Consider the following 20527-nt stretch of genomic DNA (forward strand, 5'->3'; position numbering starts at 1 on the left):
GCTATCTTAAAACATCTGTTGCTGTTCAGTTTTAAGTTTTGATTACCATAAGTTAGTGATAATCAACTAAATTTATGATTTCAAGCCTAAATACTAAATAAATCTAGAGATTTTTTAAAAATTTAAAAATTTTAAAAATGTTTTGAAAAAAAAAAGAGTTTATGATCATTTTTAAAATAGTTTAAATCCCGGGAAAAAAAATTGGCCGAATTGGTTGAAGGAAGAAGCTTCATCAAAAGAAAATCTTTTGACGTTCATGAAGAGAAAACACGGAAGGGAACATGGCTCTCATCTCTCGCTTAAGAAAAATCAGTTAAAGAAAACTGAAAAAAATCATCACCGGGTCTACTCGGCGGAACATCGATTTAACTTTTACACATGCCAGTGAACCTCGTTGGATTTAATGTACTACTCGCGCTGAAATTTTTTTTTTGCAACATGTTGCATAATAGTAGTTTATGCAACAAGTTGCAAAAAGAAGATTTTTTCAGCACGAGTTGTACATTTATCCAACGAGGTTTACCGAGTTGGATAAATACGACGAGTGCTGAAAAAATCAAGTTTTGAAACGAGTTGCTTACAATATTTTTTTGCAATTCCGAAAAACGCTTATTTAATGGAATTTTATGTCAAACATTCATGTGTTTTCGATACTAGTGCTGAAAAGTTCAACTTTTCAGCACCCATTTCAGTGCATCATCCGTTGAAAATTGCAGGCTTATTAGTTGACGCTTAAAACAATCATTTTCATCGATTCGAATTCTTTGTGAGGCTTTATCTCTGAAACTTATTGTCCGATTTTCAAGGTTCCAGAGAAAAAAAATAGGAAATTTTCTTAGCTTTCTAACATATTTTTCACGAGTGCTTTTCCTTCAAGAAGTATTTTGAAAATGCAAAAAAAATGAAATCAAAAATGTATTCCTAAACGGTCCCTTTAAAAAAAAAAAAAACTTTTCGAGTGAAAACATATTTTTTGTTTAGAAAAATAATTTTTTTGTCCTGGTTTTTGATGTTTTTTTCCTGACACATAATGTTTTTCTCGAAAATACTAAAATACTATTTATGGGAATTTTGCTTTTAGTGTTAAAAAGTTAAATAAAAAAATCGTGTTTTTTCCGCGTAACTTTTTTTTCCCGAAAAGCCCTAACCTACAACTTTGCCGAAGACACCAAATCGATCAGAAAATCCCTTCTCAAGATGTAGGGTTTCATACATTTACTTACCCATTTTGTATGACTAGCCCCAAAATTTTATGATGTAAATATTGTTGTGGACACCGTTCTACTACTGGAGGGTGCATTAACACGATAAACAACCGATCGGGATCAGTTGAGTTGTGTTGTGCTTCAGAGGAAGTCGAACTCATTGACGTCAGAAATTTTCTTAGGCAATTTAAGTGAAATTTACATTCTCGGTATTAGATCCTGAACATTGTAAATTGTTTCAAGTAATCAGAGTTATTCAAAGGTAACGCTCACAAAAAAATTACTGTAATGACAAAAGTAACTTATTTTTGAATTAAAAACTGGTTTAAATTCGCCTCATTAAAAGTAGTTTTTTTTTTCAAAGTTTTTGGAAATTTCACTTCCAACTGATTCAAAAGTTTTAACTTTTAATACGACTGGATAGTTTCTGGAAATTTTATGATTACTTGTTTGGAAAAACTAATGATTGCATCATCAATGGGATCTTTTGACATGGACAATGCTTCATTCAAATAAAAAAATACAAAATTAAAAATCGCGAAAAATTTGCGAAATTTGCCAGATTTACTCCACTTAAAAATTGAGGATTCTTCAGAATTTTCAAAGAAGAATGCGAAACTCTGGGGTAGGTGCCAAAATGAAGTGGATGATAAAAGAAACGAATAAATCATAATATTATTGAGCATCCTTCAATACTTACTCCAATCTGTTGCGATACATGACCATTCCGATGTAAGCTGCGAGCGCCAACACAATTATGGCACCGATCATAATGACCCACACGTGCTCCTGACGCATGGCGGAAACTTCGATCATCGTGTTGTCAATCACCAGCGGGTAGTGCTGATCCTTGTCCCTGTTCATTAGGACGAAAATACAAATTTTGAACTAATTCAAGATAAATCACAAACTAATTACCCAAACTGCTCCTCCAGCCCGTCCTCCCGGTTGGGATCCTCCGGCTGAACCTCCTCCACCTCGTCATTATCGTCGTCATCTTCGGTGCTGTAATCATTGTCATCGTCCTCATTCTCGTCGTAGCCACCAACCTGTGACTCTGCCGCCGCATCGGATTGCTTCTGCTTGCTCGTTCCGTTATTATCGTTTGACTCATCATCGACGGCAGCAGTGGCTCCGGCAGCCGGCAATTGTTGCACGTTTTGACCCTGGTTAGCGAAAACAAAAATAAACATCATCATTACTGGGAATTGAACGAAGACATTTTGGTTGAAGAGAAGAGCTTGAGCGGTTCCCTCCCGAAGCAGTCGATGACATTTATGGCGGGCTCTCGCTAACCGATCACGACCTAGCTGTCAAACTGCCATAATGGCGGCGACTGCCATAAATCATCCCAAATTGCAACTGCTGCTGCGCAGCTTTCAACGCAAAGGTTACACTGCCAAAGCAGTTGACCCTTAAATGAGCTCTTCCGCATGAGTCGGTATTAAGTTAAGGTAAATTAACGATCGCACAGATACTTTTTTTTCTCTCTCTACACTACCCCTCTTAATCGATTCCCCCTGCCGTAGTGAAACGAGGAAGATCGCTAGACATTTCACGACCCGATCGTCGGCGAGCGTGCCTTTCCATAAACGGATCAGACACGGGGACGCTACCGCAGAGTCTACAGGTAAGAGGTTATCGTTGGTCATTTTGTCGTCAGTAATCTCAAGTCGGTTGTAAATATTGTTGTGGACACCGTTTTACTACTGGAGGGTGCATTAACACTGTAAACAAACGATCGGGATCAGTTGGGTTGTGTTGTTTTTCAGAGGAAGTCGGACTCATTGACCTCAGAAATTTTCTTAGGCAATTTAAGTGAAATTCACATTCTCGGTATTAGATCCTGAACATCGTAAATTGGTTCCAAGTAATCAGAGTAATGACAAAAGTAACTTACTTTTGAATTAAAAACTGGTTTAAATTCGCCTCATTAAAAGTTGTTTTTTTTTTCAAAGTTTTTGGAAATTTCACTACCAACTGATTCAAAAGTTTCAACTTTCAATACGACTGGATAGTTTCATTCATTTTGTAGTTCTCGTGTAACAGTGTACGCCAAAGTCTCAATTTATTCAGAGATTTTTACGATCTGCGTTCCCTGAGTTTTTTACATAGCATCATTAAATTTTTATATAATTTTTTGCATCATTAAAATGGACATGTGAAATAAAACATGTAAACGGGAACATATTTGTTTATAACAATTTTGAGATATTTTTGATATCCAGAGTTTTTTTATATAGGTTCTATAAACATAAGAAACACAACAGCTAATAGCGCCTTTTGATAAAAAAAATTCTAGATATGTTTAAAGGAGTCAAAAAGCATACTTAAATTAAAGATGGTCTGGTCTAAATCTGGTTCTGAAAAAAAGAATATATATTTTTGTAAAATGTTGAATAAATTGTTTTTAGGTGCAAAATGACTCCACTTTTTAAAATAGCGTTTTCAAGATAAGGATGGATGGAATTTTCAAAAACGCTTCTTTTTTGGTAATTTAATTGTATTTCTTGAATAAATACAGCTGGTGCAGAAAAATAACTTCTTAAAATTTAAATTTTGTTGAAATATTTTTTCTCAGTGTTACCTAATTAACAGTCAGAAACTCTTTATTAATTTTTTAATGTGAAAGGCTCGTACGGAGTTCGGAAGGAACGCAAAACTCCATTTATTAAAAAAAAAACGCTCAAGAAACGGTCTAGCAAAGGGTCACAAAAAGATTTTTCTTATGGCCGTAGATGGAGTCTTTCATTCTTGGGATAATGACTGTCAATGATCGTTTTGAATTCAGGGTCCAGAAATAGTAAATTGAATTGAGAAAAATAATCACGACATGCATAATTCTACAAACAACACATAGAAAACCGCTTTTTGATTGATGCATTAAGAATCATGATTTGAATGTTTTTCTTAAACAAAGATGGCCGCCAAATGGCCGATCGGGAATGATGACTTTCAGAACCTTAAGGGGTTACATACATGTAGAAAATCAAAAATTTCATAATTCAGAAAATTTATTAAATCCACAAAAAGATTATTTCCAATCACTCCTGAAAGTTACATGAAGATATTTAATGATTAAACTAAGAAAGAGATGATTGAGGCTCAAAATGTTGCAATGCCCAAAGCGAGCTGTCAAACTTTGTGTGAATTCTTCTCTGAAAACAGAGTTGAGTTACGGTTGCCACGATATCTCGAAATGGGATTGACCAAATTGGCTGAAATTTGAGGTGAAGACTCTCAAGACATATATCGTGTGCATGACGAAGCCCGATTTAGAAATTTTGCATTTTAAAAAAATACAAAAATCAAAAACTGACGTTTTTTTATATGAACAACATAAAAATATTTTTATCTTTTTTTCAAATAAACTTTTTGCAAATCGGCCTCCGTCATGCACACGAGACTGGTTTAACGCATCTTCACCAACATTTTGAGCCGATTTGGTCAAAGCAGTGTTGAGATATCGTGGCACCTGTTTTGTTAAAATGCTAACTTAACATAGCTATATCTCGGCAACGATACAACCAAATGTCTTCAAATGCCCTGAATACAGATTTAAAAAAAAGTTTAAGTGTGTGCTCAAACCAACCTCTTTCATTTTTGCCGATTTACTTGTATGTATCCCCTTAAGTGGAACGCATGCTGGAAAGAAAAGTAGCATTTGACTTTTCTTCGCGCTGTGCTTGTTTACAATTTGTTTTGATAAAATAATAAATCAATTCGGATTTGCTTCTTTGAATCCGACTAAAAATATACAAACATTTAAATGATTTTGTACACAATACAATATCCAGAATTGCCTCATAAGGTCGAATCTCAAAACGCAGAATCTTGAAATGCCGAAAATTAAAAGGTTGGATTTTTATTTTTGCTCAGAAAGAAGTAAAACAGAGGAAACATCCATAAAAATAATTATTTAATTTTGGGGCAAAAATATCTAAAATAAAATCAAAAAACAAGAAGCACATAAATTTCAATATAAAAAATAAGAAAATTCAATAAAGTTGTGCAAAAAAATACAATATATATTAGAATGATTTCTAAAGTTCTAAAAGTTAAAAAATAAATTTCAAATTACAAACATTCTAAAGATCAGAACAATTAAAAATATTAGGATTCAGTAATCCATGAATTTCAAAATTCAAAAAAATTATGAATAAAAAATTCAAAATATTGAAATAAAAATTTGAAAAATGTAAAATTAGAAAATAGAAATTACAGAAAAAAAATTATTCAAAAATACAAAAATTCAATGGTTTTAAAATTAAAAGTTTACAGCATTCAAAAGTTCAAAAAATCAATGATAAAAGCTTTAAAAATGTTGGCATTTGAAAACAATAAACGCACAAAGTACTCTATTATTCGAAGTATATATGTTTCGTTTTTCATATAAAAAATCGTCAGTTTTAGATTTTTGTATTTATTTAAAAAGCATATTTTCAAAATCGGACGGGATATGTCTTGAGAGTCCTCACCTAAAATTAAAATCATAAAATCAGCCAATTTGGTCCATCTCATCTCGAAATATCGTGCTGGCACCCGAAATCAACTCGGTGTTTTGAGAAAATCGCTCAAAAAGTTTGACAGTTAGCCTTGCGCATGGTAAAATATTTAGTAACTTACTTTAATCATGAAACTTTCTGGATTGATTGAAAATCGTATTTATGGTGGATTAAATAAATTTTCTGAAATATGAAATTTTGTGATTTTCTACATGTATGTAACCCTTTAACTAAAGATCTATCAACAACGACATTTTTAAATCAAAACTCGCATTTTAACCCCTTTGCCCCCTGACTAAAATTGATTAAATTATAATGGCTGACAGATACCACTCTACATTAAATGAGTGGTGCTCTTGAGTAACCGTGGGCTTAAAAAAGGGTTTAAATAACTATCTTGGACATTTTTAAATGTAAGGCTTTATTTTTATTGAAAAGAGTAGAAAATTTCCCGAAAGTTTTGCATTTTAACATGGTCAATTTAACCAATACATTTCGAGCAATGCGTCCATCCCCGGATTTCCCGTAAACCGGGAATTCCCGAATCCTGGGATTTTTGATATTTTGTTCCGGGAATTCCCGAAATTGAAAAAAATAATCATTTTTTGGCAAGGAAACTCAGATTTTGTTGTGGAAATAGATGAACAGTTGAATACTTAGTAATCGATAATATTTTTAAAGCATTAGCAAATTTGTACTCGGCATATATCAACATTTATTTGGCTTATAAGGGAAAATTATTAAAATTTTAGTTTACGGATCTGCAAAATGTCTAGCGCTTTAAATATTTTTCATTAAATTTTATCTATTTTTTTAAATATTTACATTCAGTGATGATTTTAAACTTGAAAAAAAATCATATTTTATTATTTTTCTTCAATCATCGGCATCTGGAGGAATTTAGGACAATAGTAACGAATTAAGACAGCATAATGTTCTGATATTAGTACACAAATTTTCAAATTTATTGCTCTAAAAAATCTTGTACCTATTCAGACTGCAGTTCCAATTTCCCCCAGTTGGCAGTTGTGAATATGTTAAAAAAATGTTCTAAACTTTTCCAAAATTTTACTTTTTACATTTACATTTCACATTTGTTATCGTTTCTTGTTTTTTTTTTTTCACAGTTTCAATGATTTTTTTTTTAGCTGTTGTACTCATTTCATATAAAAAAACTAAAGAAATATATTAATAAGAATTATGTGATTATTGTTATAAAATAATTAGAATCACATTGGATTAAAAATTATGATTCATTAAAAATCCAAAGCATAACAAAGAACAAAAAACAAACATTTTAAATATTTTTTAAACTAACTAAAAACTGCTGTTCTTGTTCAGATTGAAGTAAAGATTATCACCAATTAACACTATTGAGCTAATTCTATGATTGTAAGCTTGAAAAACATAACAAATTTAATGAAAACATATATTTTATGACTGTTTAAAAAAAAATTCGGGATCCCGGATATTCCCGGGATTTGAAAAATATTTTCCCGTTTCCCGGGAAATTGGACGCTTAAATTTCGAGTAATCGGCAGTTGGAAAATGAGGGTTAATAAGGTGACACTGAGAAAAAATAATTAAAAAAAACTTTAAAAGGCAACCAGTTGTTTAATTTTCTCCACTTAATATTTGTGTAAAATAATTTTCTTTCAGTTTCACCCACCATTTTTCGATTGAAAAAAAAACTTCGTATAGTTTATGATTTGTGTTCAATACCTTCAAAAAAAAATCATAATTTTTTCAAAAAAAATAATGATCCAGTACTAGGGTTTTGCACATCTTAAACTCTAGCTTTAAAAAAAATCCTCTAAGCAAATACACTCAACCCCCGGTGGTTGGTCACTTTTTCGTTTGACACTTTTTTAGTTTGTACCCCGTTGGTTGGTCAAAGTCAAACTAAAAAGTGACAAACTGTCACTTTTTACACGGCGCTTACTCCGTGTGGAAGGGGTGTCAAAGTAAAAAGTAACCCCGTTCGTTTGACAACAGTTGGTGTCAAACCATCGGGGTTTGAGTGTAACAAAAATCGAAAATTAGTATAAATTCCTGAAATAAATAAGTCCTTATCATTTTTCCATTTTTGCCAAATAGTTCTGTTCATAATCTACAATTTTGCCGAAGACATCAATTTGATCAGATTTTTGAACATCCATGAAAGTGTATATCGAATAAATATCAACCATTTTTTAACATTCAGACCGGAAATATCTCCACGATGACTGCATCTCAGAGTTGTCTCTTAGGTTTTGAGCTGATGACAAATGCTGCACAAATTTTCGCCACTCGCCATGCGACATAACCGACTCCGAACCGCGCGCGGACAAAATTCAATCAATCATATTTATTCACCGGGCCCCGGGTTTAACGAGATCGGACTGTGCATAACAAACAGCACGTAGTAGATACGCATCAGCGCGGGGACTGGGTCAGAGAGTTCGCCAGCACTTTCTTCGCAGAGTAACCCTCAGCACCAAATCTTTTGAACTTTCTTCGAAATAAAGATTTCCCAAGTTGCCATAACGGCCGTCGCGCACGCCATTATGGCAACGCGTTTGACAGCTGAGGGCTACCGCATTCAACGGTGCTCGTGCCCTCAGGATCCCGAGTCCAAGTGTCCAGTTCACGGTTCGCGCGAGACCACCGTCCGTATAATGGCTCTCCCGGGCCCGACTCTGTCTCAGTTTGTGCCGCCGCTCGCGCGTAATTGTCCAATTAGGTTCAATATTATACCCAGAGTGGGGAGGAAGAAGAAGAATGTCGCCGAGATGATCCTCCCTTTCCTGGAAGGAGCCGCGTCTTGAGTCGCAAAAGTGAAGCGGTTTTCGCATGGTTCTGGTCGAGCGGGGAGGAAGGGGAGCTACACATAAGTAAATTATTCTGTTTACATCGTCATTTTATAGCGACTTTCCTTGCGCGAGATGATCGGCCAAGTCGTCGTAACCGCGCGAATGTTTACACAATAAATCAAGGTTTTGCCGAGTGTGATTGTCACGTGTCATTGAATGTTATTTTATCCAGGCCCTGCTAAGTGATAACAAAAATATTGGAGATGCCATCTGTCAAAGTAGCCCTCAACTGTCAAAGTATCACTCAAATGTCAACTTGATGAAAACTCATCTGTCATTTTGACAGTTCTGTCTGTTTTTTTTTTAACTAACCTCCTTTTCGCTCGTTTTTGCAGCAGGTTGTTCCGTTTCGGCCTCGGCTCGACTTTGCAGGATCTTGAGGGCGGTTTCGTTCTCTACCACCTTGTACCCGCTGCCGTCCTTGGGGAAGATTAGTGGGGGTATCGAGGGTTCGCCGGCATCGGGACCACTGGTACTGGAGAGGGCTCCGGGGGGTGCGCAGTGAACTTGTTCTGTGAAATAAAAAGTGAAAAATTCCAAAGTTTAGAAATTCAGTTCAGAAAAAAAACAAGTTTCGTGACTCCCTGCTTCAGGAATGAACCTGCTATTGAGTCTTTTCAATTGACAAAGTTGGAGTCTAATATTATGCAACGGCTTGGATGTCCGATAGTTATAGATATATCTACAAAGTTGCTCTGGCTGGTTGTGTTACGGCAATTAATAATTCAACGTTTTCTTGTGAGGAAGAAAATTGCAAACGCAGCGATTATCACCTCTCCGTTTAAAGAGATGAAAAGTTGATGAAAAATAAGAGTGTCTAAGAGTTGAGCTCATTGAAAAATAGTATGCAATTTGTTCAACAATATCTCGTAAACATTAAAAAATATTTAAAAGATAACTTCAAAATCACGTCTTACATTTTAAAAGGGCTTCAAAGTAATTATTTTGGCCTAATATGAAACTCATAGAACTGCTTTCAATCAAAATATACCTCCAAAGTCAATCAAATCCGCTGCTCAACGAATGTGACCGCCTTAATTTTCAATTTGGCACCTCAGTTGATAAAAATAACTATGTTGCACGCACTAGATCGCTTCAAAAAACCTCCAAGTCCAGGTCGTCCAGGTGTGGGGCGTTTTAGAAACGAATCAGCTGCACAGAAACTAGTTTGCTATTTTCGTTTCGCACAACCCTCCAGGGCAAAATCAACCGGTGACCGACGACGACGACGACGGGCCGTTTTCAATATTTTCGCTATAAAATTTGCTGCTGCTGTTGCTGCCTTTTTTGCCTTCCTCACCTCACTGAGGCAAGGCTATAAAATCACTCGAAAAATGAACTTCTTAAATACACCTCCTCACGTATACCTACCTAGACTCAGAATCAAATTCTGAACAAATGTCTGTGGGGATGTGAGTAGACACGATTTTTTTCCACACGATTATCTCAGAACTAACTAAACCGATTTTGGCCGGATCTGCCTTATTCTTTTCGTTTTGGGGTCCCCTAAGACCCTATTAAATTTTATTTTGTTTAGCAAAGTATTTAAAAAGTTAAGCCAAGAAAAAGATTTTTGTAGTTACAAAAAAAGAGTGATTTTTTGCATAACCTCAAAAGGCTGGTTCTTTTTGTTTACGTGCGAGAGTCGCGCCAGATGCGAAACGCGCGGTTGCCATATTGCTTCAAATGAGAGTCTGCATATTTTGTAGAATCAGCCTGTACGAGGTTTGATTCAACAACATTTTTTTTTCTCAATTCCACAAAAAACTTTTGTTGTTTTGAAAAAAGTTGTTTTGACGTTTAGCGTTGATTCAACAAAAATCTTGATTTTTAAATCAACAAAACGTTTTGTATGCCTTATTTTTCTGCGTGTATTTCCATTATTACTTTGTAAATGTGAGGAAGGCACCACCCACCTAATGGTGGATTAAGAAACGTTTTTTTGTTGATGTTCGTTCGATTGAGCAGATAAATTTGGATCCTGCTGGAGCCGGCTTTTGGCTGCTACTGCTGCTGCATAATATCGTTTCACAGTTTAGCGCACTAATTGATATAAATTCGACTTCTCTTCTCGCAGGCATCCAAATTTCTTGCTTTGAAAATGAAAACTTGAAACGGTTAAATTTGCTAGCTGAATGATAGATTTGTGCTAACAAAGAGTAGTAGAACAACTTTTGCTCATTTAAGCAACTTAAATTTTGATCTCCCCTAATTTGTTTAGCATTTGAAAATAAACTTATTATTTTGTTATAATTCGTATAGTTAAATCAAATCAGGATCTTTCCTGTTTTACAATATATTTTGAAACATTCAGGCAAAAACTTTGGCATGTCTGATATTTGGCACCATGAAAGCAGTTCTCTTTTCCGACATGTTGCAGGGTGAATCGAAATATTTTGTCGGGGGGTCTAGGGCAACTTTATTCTGAGAAGTAGGTGAAAATCAATGAATTTTGGAATCAAACAATCGAATCAATCATATTTTCGAATTTATCACATTTTAAAGAACATTTTGCAGAATAAGTTCCCATAAAAAAAAACAATCAAATTTGTGGTTCAATATAAGCAGAGATATGCCCAATTTTGTAAAATACAAATTTACTCTCTCCAAAATGTCTGGATTTAACTCCCTTTCATCGCATACAAAAATTGTAATGGTGAAAATATTTGTTTGAAACATAAAAAATAAATCGAATTTTGATAAAATTGAATTTTTTTTATCAAAATCATCAAAACACACAGTAGGCGGTGTTCATTCTGGGAAAGGGTATCAAATCAAGAGATTTTTGGAGAGTCACTTTTAATTTTCAGCGAAATTGGCAGACTTTCCTTTTGACGGGTGCGACAACGGTTTGCTATGATACCGGTTTTTCTATGCGCACCATTTCTCGTCACGAAAAAAACCCGACACAGCTCGGTAGCTTGATCGGTGCACCGAAACCAAAGTTTGGTGTGACGGCGGTGTGGATCGGGTACACAAAACTGACTTGGTTTCTGCGCCTACCACACGGGAGAAGTTTAGAACTCTTGATGCCTAGCAAGCCAGCTGAAATCAACACTTCTTAATGGTGTGGTTGTCAAAGGCACTGCATTAGTATTTTAAAGGTTCTTGGTTCGAATCTCAACAGTTATTATTTTATTTTTTTGAATGTTTTTATTTATTCAGAATAATTCTTTAGGAATAGAATTTTGTAGTGTCATGAAATATAAACTTTAACTTCTCGTGCATATAATCCTGAAATAGGCATTTTCACTTAAACCTGCCTGCAGAATATGGAACGTTTTCTCTATTCCACTACAAAAATCCATTCAATTTTTTAACCCTTTGACTAGAGCGTCGCAGGTTCGAAGAAGTTTTTTTTAATGTATGTAATCACTAATTTTGATAATAAAAATTGAAAAAAAAACCTCAAAAATATTTATGTCAGGATTGAACCAGGAACCTCGTGATTAAAAGACGGAGATCACAACCGCCAGGCCACCCCGAAGATGTGAATGATGGCTAACAAACCTCAATCAAAACAATGCCGCCTCCGGTTTACTTGGATCAACCATTCTGTTGAGTTGCATCTTGGTATAAAGGAGAAAAGCTCGGAACTTAACCTCAAAGGTAAACAACCGAATGAACTTTTTTGACAGGTGTCAGTTCCGGCACTTAGCAATTAAAATAATAATTTTGTTCCGGATGTTCCGTTTCGCATGGACACAAACACTCCTGGTCACGGGGCAAGGACACGGCCACGGAATGGCCAGGAACAGACACCTACACGGCCAGAGACACGAAAACGGCCAGAAGCACGGGCACGAACACGGGCAGGAGTCCGGACAAGGACACGGCCTAGAGCACGGCCACGGGAACGACCAGGAACAGGCAACTACGTGGTCAGGTGCACGTACACGAACACGGCCAGAAGCACGGACAAGCACACGGGCACTAATACGAAAAAAAACTCGGATTATGACGTTTCGCGTAATCGGAAGCAAATTCAAATTCAAAAAAAATCTAAGTCCCGATTTGACACCTGTCAAACCACTCAAATGGCACTCACAAAATGAATACTGAGTTCTTTGAGTTCATTTGCTACGTCACGGTTTTCTTGCCTATAGAGGAGAAAATCGTGACGTCAGAAATGAACTCAAATCACTCAAAGTTCATTTTGTGAGTGACTTTAACATTTTGGCCTAGTTTGACAGCTACCTCGTTCCCAGGTTTTCTGTGGGAGAGAAAAGGAGGCGAATACTTTATGAAATTCATACCTGTCAAAATTCCTAGCCTCAAAATTTTGTCGCTAGTTGCTTTTCTCCTCTATACAGTTGGGTGCACCGGTGGTGTACCAAGGTGCTTTCGGTACAGTTGCTATGGTGTGACAATAAACAGCTCGGTTTGGGTTCTAGAGTGACACGGAAACCGCACCACGGCGCACCCGATCTTGGTGTTCAGTGAAGCCTGGAAATTGGGCATATCCCTGCTTAGGGGGAGAGGGGGTAATATGCACCCCCGGGGCAAAATGCACCCCCTGCTTTTCTCGGTATTTGGAAGAATTTTCCGGGGAAAAACTCATAGAAATTGGAAGCTTAACATTAATAAACCATGCTGGAAAAATTTCAGCATCGTAGTATAAAAACAGCTTAAGTTATTTGCAAAACTCTCCCCCTATATTGAACCAAACCCAGTCACGGCGTTCTAGCCACGGCTACGTCACGACTGTCATCCACATACAAAGCGAGTGAAGTCAAAATCGAACAAAGATCGAACCAAGTTTTAAGCGTTTTTTGCAGTTTTTTTTTTCTTTAGAAAATTTAATGTTTAATCTCAAATGTGAACTAGGGGATCAGCATGTAATTCCATCGAGAACTTAATGTTGGCAAATATAACGGACAGGAAGGATCACACTAATTTTATCTTGTCTCAAGGAAACTAAAGCTATTCAGATTTTAAGTTTAGTTCAGTGTGCTGTGATGTATTGCTTGAATGGCCAAATAGATATTTGTTTTATTGATCAAATAAATGTTAAATGTGGATAAATTTATACATGCAAAAAAGTTAAAACTGATGTGAAAACTAACAAAAAATTATAATTTTGGAAAAACGCATGTTGTTATTTCATACGACTTTTTCAAAAACCATACGTAAACAGCACTTCTGGCGGGGACTTCAGTAAAATTGCATGCGTGTCAGGTCCCTGGTTCTAGCAGAGTTCTAACAGAGCTGGATATTCTTTCAGAATTCTAGCAGAAATGTTCCACCATTCTAGCAGAATTCTGGTAGAATCAGATCTGCTTGCGTTTCTCTTTGTTTCGTCGTCTGTGTCTGTCGCGGGTGACCATGAACGGCCATGATCGACGACGATCAACTTTTTCAAAACTTTTTTTTCGTAAAATCGCAATAACTCGTGATGTTTATAAGCAAACCCCTTATGTCTTTATATCAAAATTTTTGTAATTGTCTGCTCTACAACTTTGTAGAACATTGTTACACTCTAAAAAATAACCCTGCAAAGTTAGAAAAAAACACGAAATTTTAATATGAAAAATTTTGTTCTCAATGAAAAAATTACCCTTCGAAAAGTACATTAAATTTCCCATAAAATGACATGTTCCAAAAAATTTTACAGTCAAGTAACGGAAAATGGGAGAATTTTTAAAACTTTTTCAGTGTTTTTTTTCGATGAAAAATACGTTTTTTCGGAATTCTGAGTACGCCATCAAATCGGGCGTCTAATTTTACATAAAAGTTCCTTGGACACCAAATTTCTATCTCACCACCGTTTCAGGCTGCAAATTATTGAAAAACACCTCTTTTTTCGCATGTTCAAAAATGGAAGGGGTCGTACCGCCCCTCCGTCATGAAATATCAAAAAACGGACCTCGGATTCGTGATCAGGGACAAAAGTTACCTCTTAGGACAAAGTTTCACGCAAATCGAAGAGGGTTCGGGGCCAATTTTCCCGATTTCGTGTGAGTTGGTAGAGAATTACCCATAGGTATCTCATTTTTTTAAATAATTATCATTTTTTGAATTTATACAAATGATTTAAATTTAGTTACAACAATAATATTGTTTAGTTTTGAGCAGTTCTCTCAGATTTCGGTCATTCGTTTTTTTGTAATTTTTAATCCGACTGAAACTTTTTTGGTGCCTTCGATATGCCCAAAGAAGCCATTTTGCATCATATAATTTTTCATACAAATTTGGCAACTGGCCATACAAAAATGATGTATGAAAATTCAAAAATCTGTATCTTTTGAAGGAAATTTTTGATCGATTTGGTGTCTTCGGCAAAGTTTTAGGTATGGATACGGACTACACTGAAAAAAATGATACAAGGAAAAAATTTTTTTGGTGATTTTTTATTCAACTTTTTATCACTAAAACTTGATTTGCAAAAAAAAACACTATTTTTTTTTTTATTTTTTTGGTATGTTTTAGAAGACATCAAATGCCAACTTTTCAGAAATTTCCAGGTTGTGTAAAAAATCTTTGAGCGAGTTATAAGTTTTTGAATCAATACTGTTTTTTTTTTCAAAAAATCGAAATATTGGTCAACTTCATTTTTTGATGTAAAATCAAATTTGCAATCAAAAAGTACTTTAGTGAAATTTTGATAAAGTGAACTGTTTTCAAGTTAAACCAATTTTTAGGTGATTTTTTTGAAAATAGTCGCAGTTTTATTTTTTTTTCAGTTTAGTGCACATGTTTGACCACTTTTGAAAATTTTTTTTTGAAGAGCTGAGAAAACTCTCTATATTTTGCTTCTTCGGACTTTGTTGATACGACCTTAAGTTGCTGAGATATTGAAATGCAAAGGTTTAAAAACAGCAAAATTGATGTTTTCTAAGTCTCACCCAAACAACCCACCATTTTTCAATGTCGATGTCTCAGCAAGTAATGGTCCGATTTTCAATGTTGAAATATGAAACATTTGTGAAATTTTTCGATCTTTTCGAAAAAAATATTTTGAATTTTTTTAAACCAAGACTAACTTTTCAAAAGGGTCAAACATTCAATATTAAGCCCTTTTAAAATGTTAGTCCTTGTTTAAAAATTTTGAAAATATTTTTATCGAAAAGATCGGAAAATTTCACGAATGTTTTATATTTTAACATTGAAAATCGGACCATTAGTTGCTGAGATATCGACATTAGAAAATAGTGTGTTGTTTAGGTGGGACTTAGAAAACATCAATTTTCCTGTTAGTGCATTGCACCATGAAAGTGAACAGTTCTCTTCCTGGTTCCCGTTGACATGAACTCTGTTCACGTTTACGCGAACTCATTTTTTGGAGTGTAGTATCGCAAATTTTTTTTTTCGTGAAATTTTTGGTTTCGTCAAATCTTACATTTTTTTTTAAAGACTAATGATTGCAAAACAACTTAACTAGTGTAAAAATGCATTTAAAAATACTGTTTCCATTGAAATGTTGATACTATGGCTTGTTAATTTTGTTTTTTTTTTTTTTTTGAAAAATAGCTTTAAAAAGCAAATTATTCGTACTGATCGCTGCAAATATTTTAAAAATATTAAAAAATGTCTCAAAATGAGACAAGAAATTAGAGAGCTAATCAATTGATAATGATCAAATATATATTTTTCACACTTTTAAATTTTCTGTGTTTAAAATCATTTAAATTTTTTTTTTTTCAAATTATTTGAATAAAATTGTACAACAAGGTTTTTTTGAAAAAGATATTCGAATCCAAATTTCGTTTGAATAAATTTTATCATGTCTCATTGATTTTTTAATATTGTAGTGTTGAGAAAATTAAACTTAAAAAAGTGGCAACGACCATTGAAATTTGAATGTTTTTCGAGGTGTTTAATTGCAATCGTCAAAAACAATAACTATACAAAGGAGAATGGGCGAATGTGGTCCAAGGATGTACACGAACGGGACCAGCTTTTTTCGAAAGATCTCGCCGAGACATGAAAAAAAGTCTTCTGGACCAACTCTCTAAACCCCGGGGTTCAAAAGTTACATGCTGTTGAAGTTTGAGCATTTTGAGTAAAAATATACAAAAAATCGGATTTTTGCTATTTCTAAAATCATTCATAAAATCTCTGTTTCATTATGGATTTCGATTTTCTTGACTTCATTCGACGCGTATCAGCAAAAACTATGAATTCTGATATATCTTAGCATGATTGAAACATGATTTCACTTGTCTTTATCAGTTTGAACCGTTTGTGCAAGACGCATTCCATAGAAACAAGTCGAAACTTCAAGGTTTTGAAAACGGATCCGACCCAAACTGCTTCATTGAGTATGAAAGGCTTCAGTGCAATGTGTTGTTACAACATTTATTGGGATGGTCTGAGTCATCCAAGAACTCCTTGGAGTTAAGACCGGTGAGTCTACCGCCGTAACAAACAAGATGTCGGCGGTTTTTGACCACTGATCATGCCCGCATAGCTTCAGTGGGTGTGGTAGACTACTTTGCTAATATGTTAGGATGTCCTGGGTCATCCAAGGACTCCCTGGAGTTATGATCTGTGGAGCTACAGCCTTAAAAAGCAAGAGGTCGACGGTTTTTGACCCCGGAACATACCCGCATAGCTTCAGTCAGTATGGTAGACTGCTTTGTTAATGTGTTGGGATGTCTTTGGTCATCCTAGGACTCCCTGGAGTTATGATCTGTAGGTCTACGGCTGTTACAAGGACTCCCTGGACTGGTCCAGAACATCCCAACATAACAGCAATACAGTCTGCCATACTCACTGAAACTTTGCGGTTATGATGCGCCCAAATATCTTAACTCCAGGGAGTCCTAGGATGACCAAAGACATCTTAACACATTAACAAAGCAGTCTACCATACTGACTGAAGCTATGCGGGTATGTTCCGGGGTCAAAAACCGTCGACCTCTTGCTTGTTACGGCTGTAGCTCCACAGATCATAACTCCAGGGAGTCCTTGGATGACCCAGGACATCCTAACATATTAGCAAAGTAGTCTACCACACCCACTGAAGCTATGCGGGTATGTTCCGTTGTCAAAACCGGTCGACATTTGGATTGTTACGGTAGTAGACCCACAGATCTTAACTCCAGGGAGTCCTAGGAGAACCCAGGACACTCCAACACATCAGCATAGTAGTCTACCATACTCACTGAAGCCATGCGGGTATGATCAGTGGTCAAAAACCGCCGACATCTTGCTTGTTACGGCGGTAGACTCGCCGGTCTTAACTCCAAGGAGTTCTCGGATGACTCAGACCATCCCAATAAGTTATTACAACATTGCACTGAAGCCTTCCATACTCACTGAAGCAGTCTGGGTCGGATCCGGTTTCAATACCTTGAAGTTTCGACTTTTTTCTATGGGATGCCTCTTGCACAAACGGTTCAAACGGATAAAAACAAGAGAAATCATGTTTCAATCATGCTAAGACATATCAGAACTCATAGTTATTGCTGATATGCGTCGAATGAAGTCAAGATGAACAAAATCCATAATAAAATGGAGATTTTATAAATGATTTTAGAATTAGCAAAAATACGTTTTTTGTACATTTTACCCAAAATGCTCAAAATTCAACAACATGTAACTTTTGAACCCCGGGGTTTAGAGAGTTGGTCGGAAGACTTTTTCATGTCTCGGCGAGATCTTTCGAAAAAAGTTGGTCCCGTTCGTGTACATCCTTGGACCAGCTCCCATACAAATTTGCCCATTCTCCTTTAAACAAACAAAAATAAAAATATGTCAGTTAAACACATTTTTGAAAGTTATTTGTTTGTTCAAATTGTTCATAAAATCAAGATTTACTTTTTTCAACTTTTATCAAATGTTAGTTCCAGCTCGCCTCTGATTTAGAAAAATCAGATATGGCCCGCAGGGCCAAAAGGTTGGGCACCCCTGGTCTAAATTGATGATCACAAATTAAAACCGGCTTGATTGAAAAAAAAAACGCACACACACAAATTTCGAACTAGGATCAATTACTAAATTTCTGATCCAATACTTCAGGAACTTGTACATCAATTCAGAATAATATCTCTCGTTAATCATACTAAACACTCAAATCTTCATAACTTCGTCACCACAAAACGTCTCCCTCGGATATCCCAAAATCACTATTTGTTGTTAATCTCCAAAACGTGTCGCACACATCTCTCGTCAGAACCAGTTTTCTGTATCTCCAAAAAAAAAAAAAAAACAAATAATTCTAGCATCACCCCACGAACGGTTCCACCCCAAAGCTTACCGGATCTGATCACGACGAAAAGCAGGACGGCGGACAGCGACAACCGCAGGTTGATACCACGACTGCTGACCTTCATCTCTCTGTCGATCTTTAAATCGTTGCGTTGATTGGGACTACAAAGTTGCGTCGAGACTTGCTTGCTGCTGCGGAGAGGTTCAAATTTTCGCACCTCAACTTCTTTTTTTGCACCGTTTGAACTGAACTTATCACTTTGAGTAACACACGCGCGCGCCCACCTTCAATATCCGAACCCCCAACTCTCACTCGCAATCGCTGCACTGCTCTGCCCTCGTCGGTGGCCAAACAAACACTAATCGTCCGCGGTCCGGGCTTCGATTCGCACACAAAGTCGTCGTCTTAGTCACCGTTTTGTTCAAGTCTCTCTCTCGCGTTGATGTCTCAAGTGTCCATCGGCCAGGACTACATTCTTGCCCGCGCGCGGGAGGGGACTTCCACGGCGTAGAACTTCAACACGAGAGGTGTAGAATTCCCCAGAACTTGGCGAAATTCTACGCGTTGGATGAGCTGTCCAACTTCAGCGGGGTCGCGAGCACTGCGAAATTGGACCAGCTGATGACTCGAGGCAATCCGGGTTTTACGACTCCCCCAAAAAAGCAGAAGGTATCTCCCGCCGAAGAATCTCTCACGTATCCCCGATAGGAATCTCCGAACCTCTGTTTCAAAGTGGTCTAATAGACGACGGGCAGGTCGTAATCAATTGATAAACGCTTCGAACCCACGCACACGAGCACTTCTTCTTCGCCTGATAACGGGACGCCCACCTGAAGGAGCGAATTCCGGAACGAACGAACGGGAGATCTTATCGGCGCGCAGGTTCACTCGGAACTGAGCGGCCACATTCCGTGGGGCGGTTATTTTAAAAAAAATCGGCCGCCGACGACTAGTTACTATACTGTGATGTTGGGGAGAGAGTGTTCTGAACGTATAGTCTGGTGAGATGCTCTCTTCTCTACGAGTTGGTCCACGTGGTTGAGAGGTGGGATGAGTTGGGTTTGGGGGTGGTGCGCAGGGTGGCGACTAGTTTGAAGTTTTGATGAACATTCGCTGTAGAATACTCGAAATTGCTCAAAATGTACAAATTTCAGTAATTGTTCAAACCTCAAAATTCATTTGGTTTTTTTTTGGAAATTTTAATTTTTGCCTCCTGAGCAATTCTCTACAAAACCGGCCGATTTCGACCATTTTTATTTTTTGTATTTTTTGATTTGGCTCAAACTTTGTGGGGGCCTTCCCTATGACCAAAGAAGCCATTTTGCATCATTAGTTTGTCCATATAAATTTCCATACAAATTTGGCAGCTGTTCATACAAAAATGGTACGTATATATTCGAAAATCTGTAACTTTTGAAGGAATTTTTTGATCAATTTGGTGTCTTCGGCAAAGTTGTAGGTATTGATAAGGACTATTTAGAAAAAAATAGGTACACGAAAAAAAAAATTTCCCGATTTTTTTATAAACTTTTTTTTCACAAAAACTCAAATTCCCAAAATACGTATTTTTTGATTTTCGAGATTTTTTGATATCTTTTAGGGGATAAAAATCCGCAACTTTTGAGCTATAGAGAAACATGGTCAAAAAATCTGCCGCCGAGTTATGATTTTTTGAAAAACTGGTGATTTTTGGAAAAAATCGAAATTTCATACATAAAATTTTTTTGACCTCATTTTTTTATGCAAAATTGAATTTGCAATCGAAAATTACTTTACAGATTTTTCGATAAAGAGCCCCGTTTTCAAGATATA

At 36.2% G+C, this 20527-nt stretch overlaps 1 protein-coding gene across 1 annotated transcript in view; it reads right to left on the reverse strand.

The window, feature by feature from the left end:
• Positions 1–19609, reverse strand: part of LOC6044373 (phosphopantothenoylcysteine decarboxylase subunit VHS3) — a 31588-nt gene extending 11979 nt beyond the window's left edge. Inside the window, exons 1-4 of the mRNA XM_001861858.2 lie at positions 18764–19609; positions 8875–9074; positions 2124–2371; positions 1906–2061 (exon numbers count right to left, since the gene is read on the reverse strand). Of these exons, the coding sequence (XP_001861893.2) occupies positions 1906–2061; positions 2124–2371; positions 8875–9074; positions 18764–18839 (680 nt within the window). The 5' untranslated portion in view covers positions 18840–19609. The remainder of the gene's footprint in view (positions 1–1905; positions 2062–2123; positions 2372–8874; positions 9075–18763) is intronic.
• Positions 19610–20527: the final 918 nt, after the last annotated feature.

This window comes from Culex quinquefasciatus, chromosome 1 (assembly GCF_015732765.1).
Source record: "Culex quinquefasciatus strain JHB chromosome 1, VPISU_Cqui_1.0_pri_paternal, whole genome shotgun sequence".
Taxonomy (NCBI): Eukaryota; Metazoa; Arthropoda; class Insecta; order Diptera; family Culicidae; genus Culex; species Culex quinquefasciatus.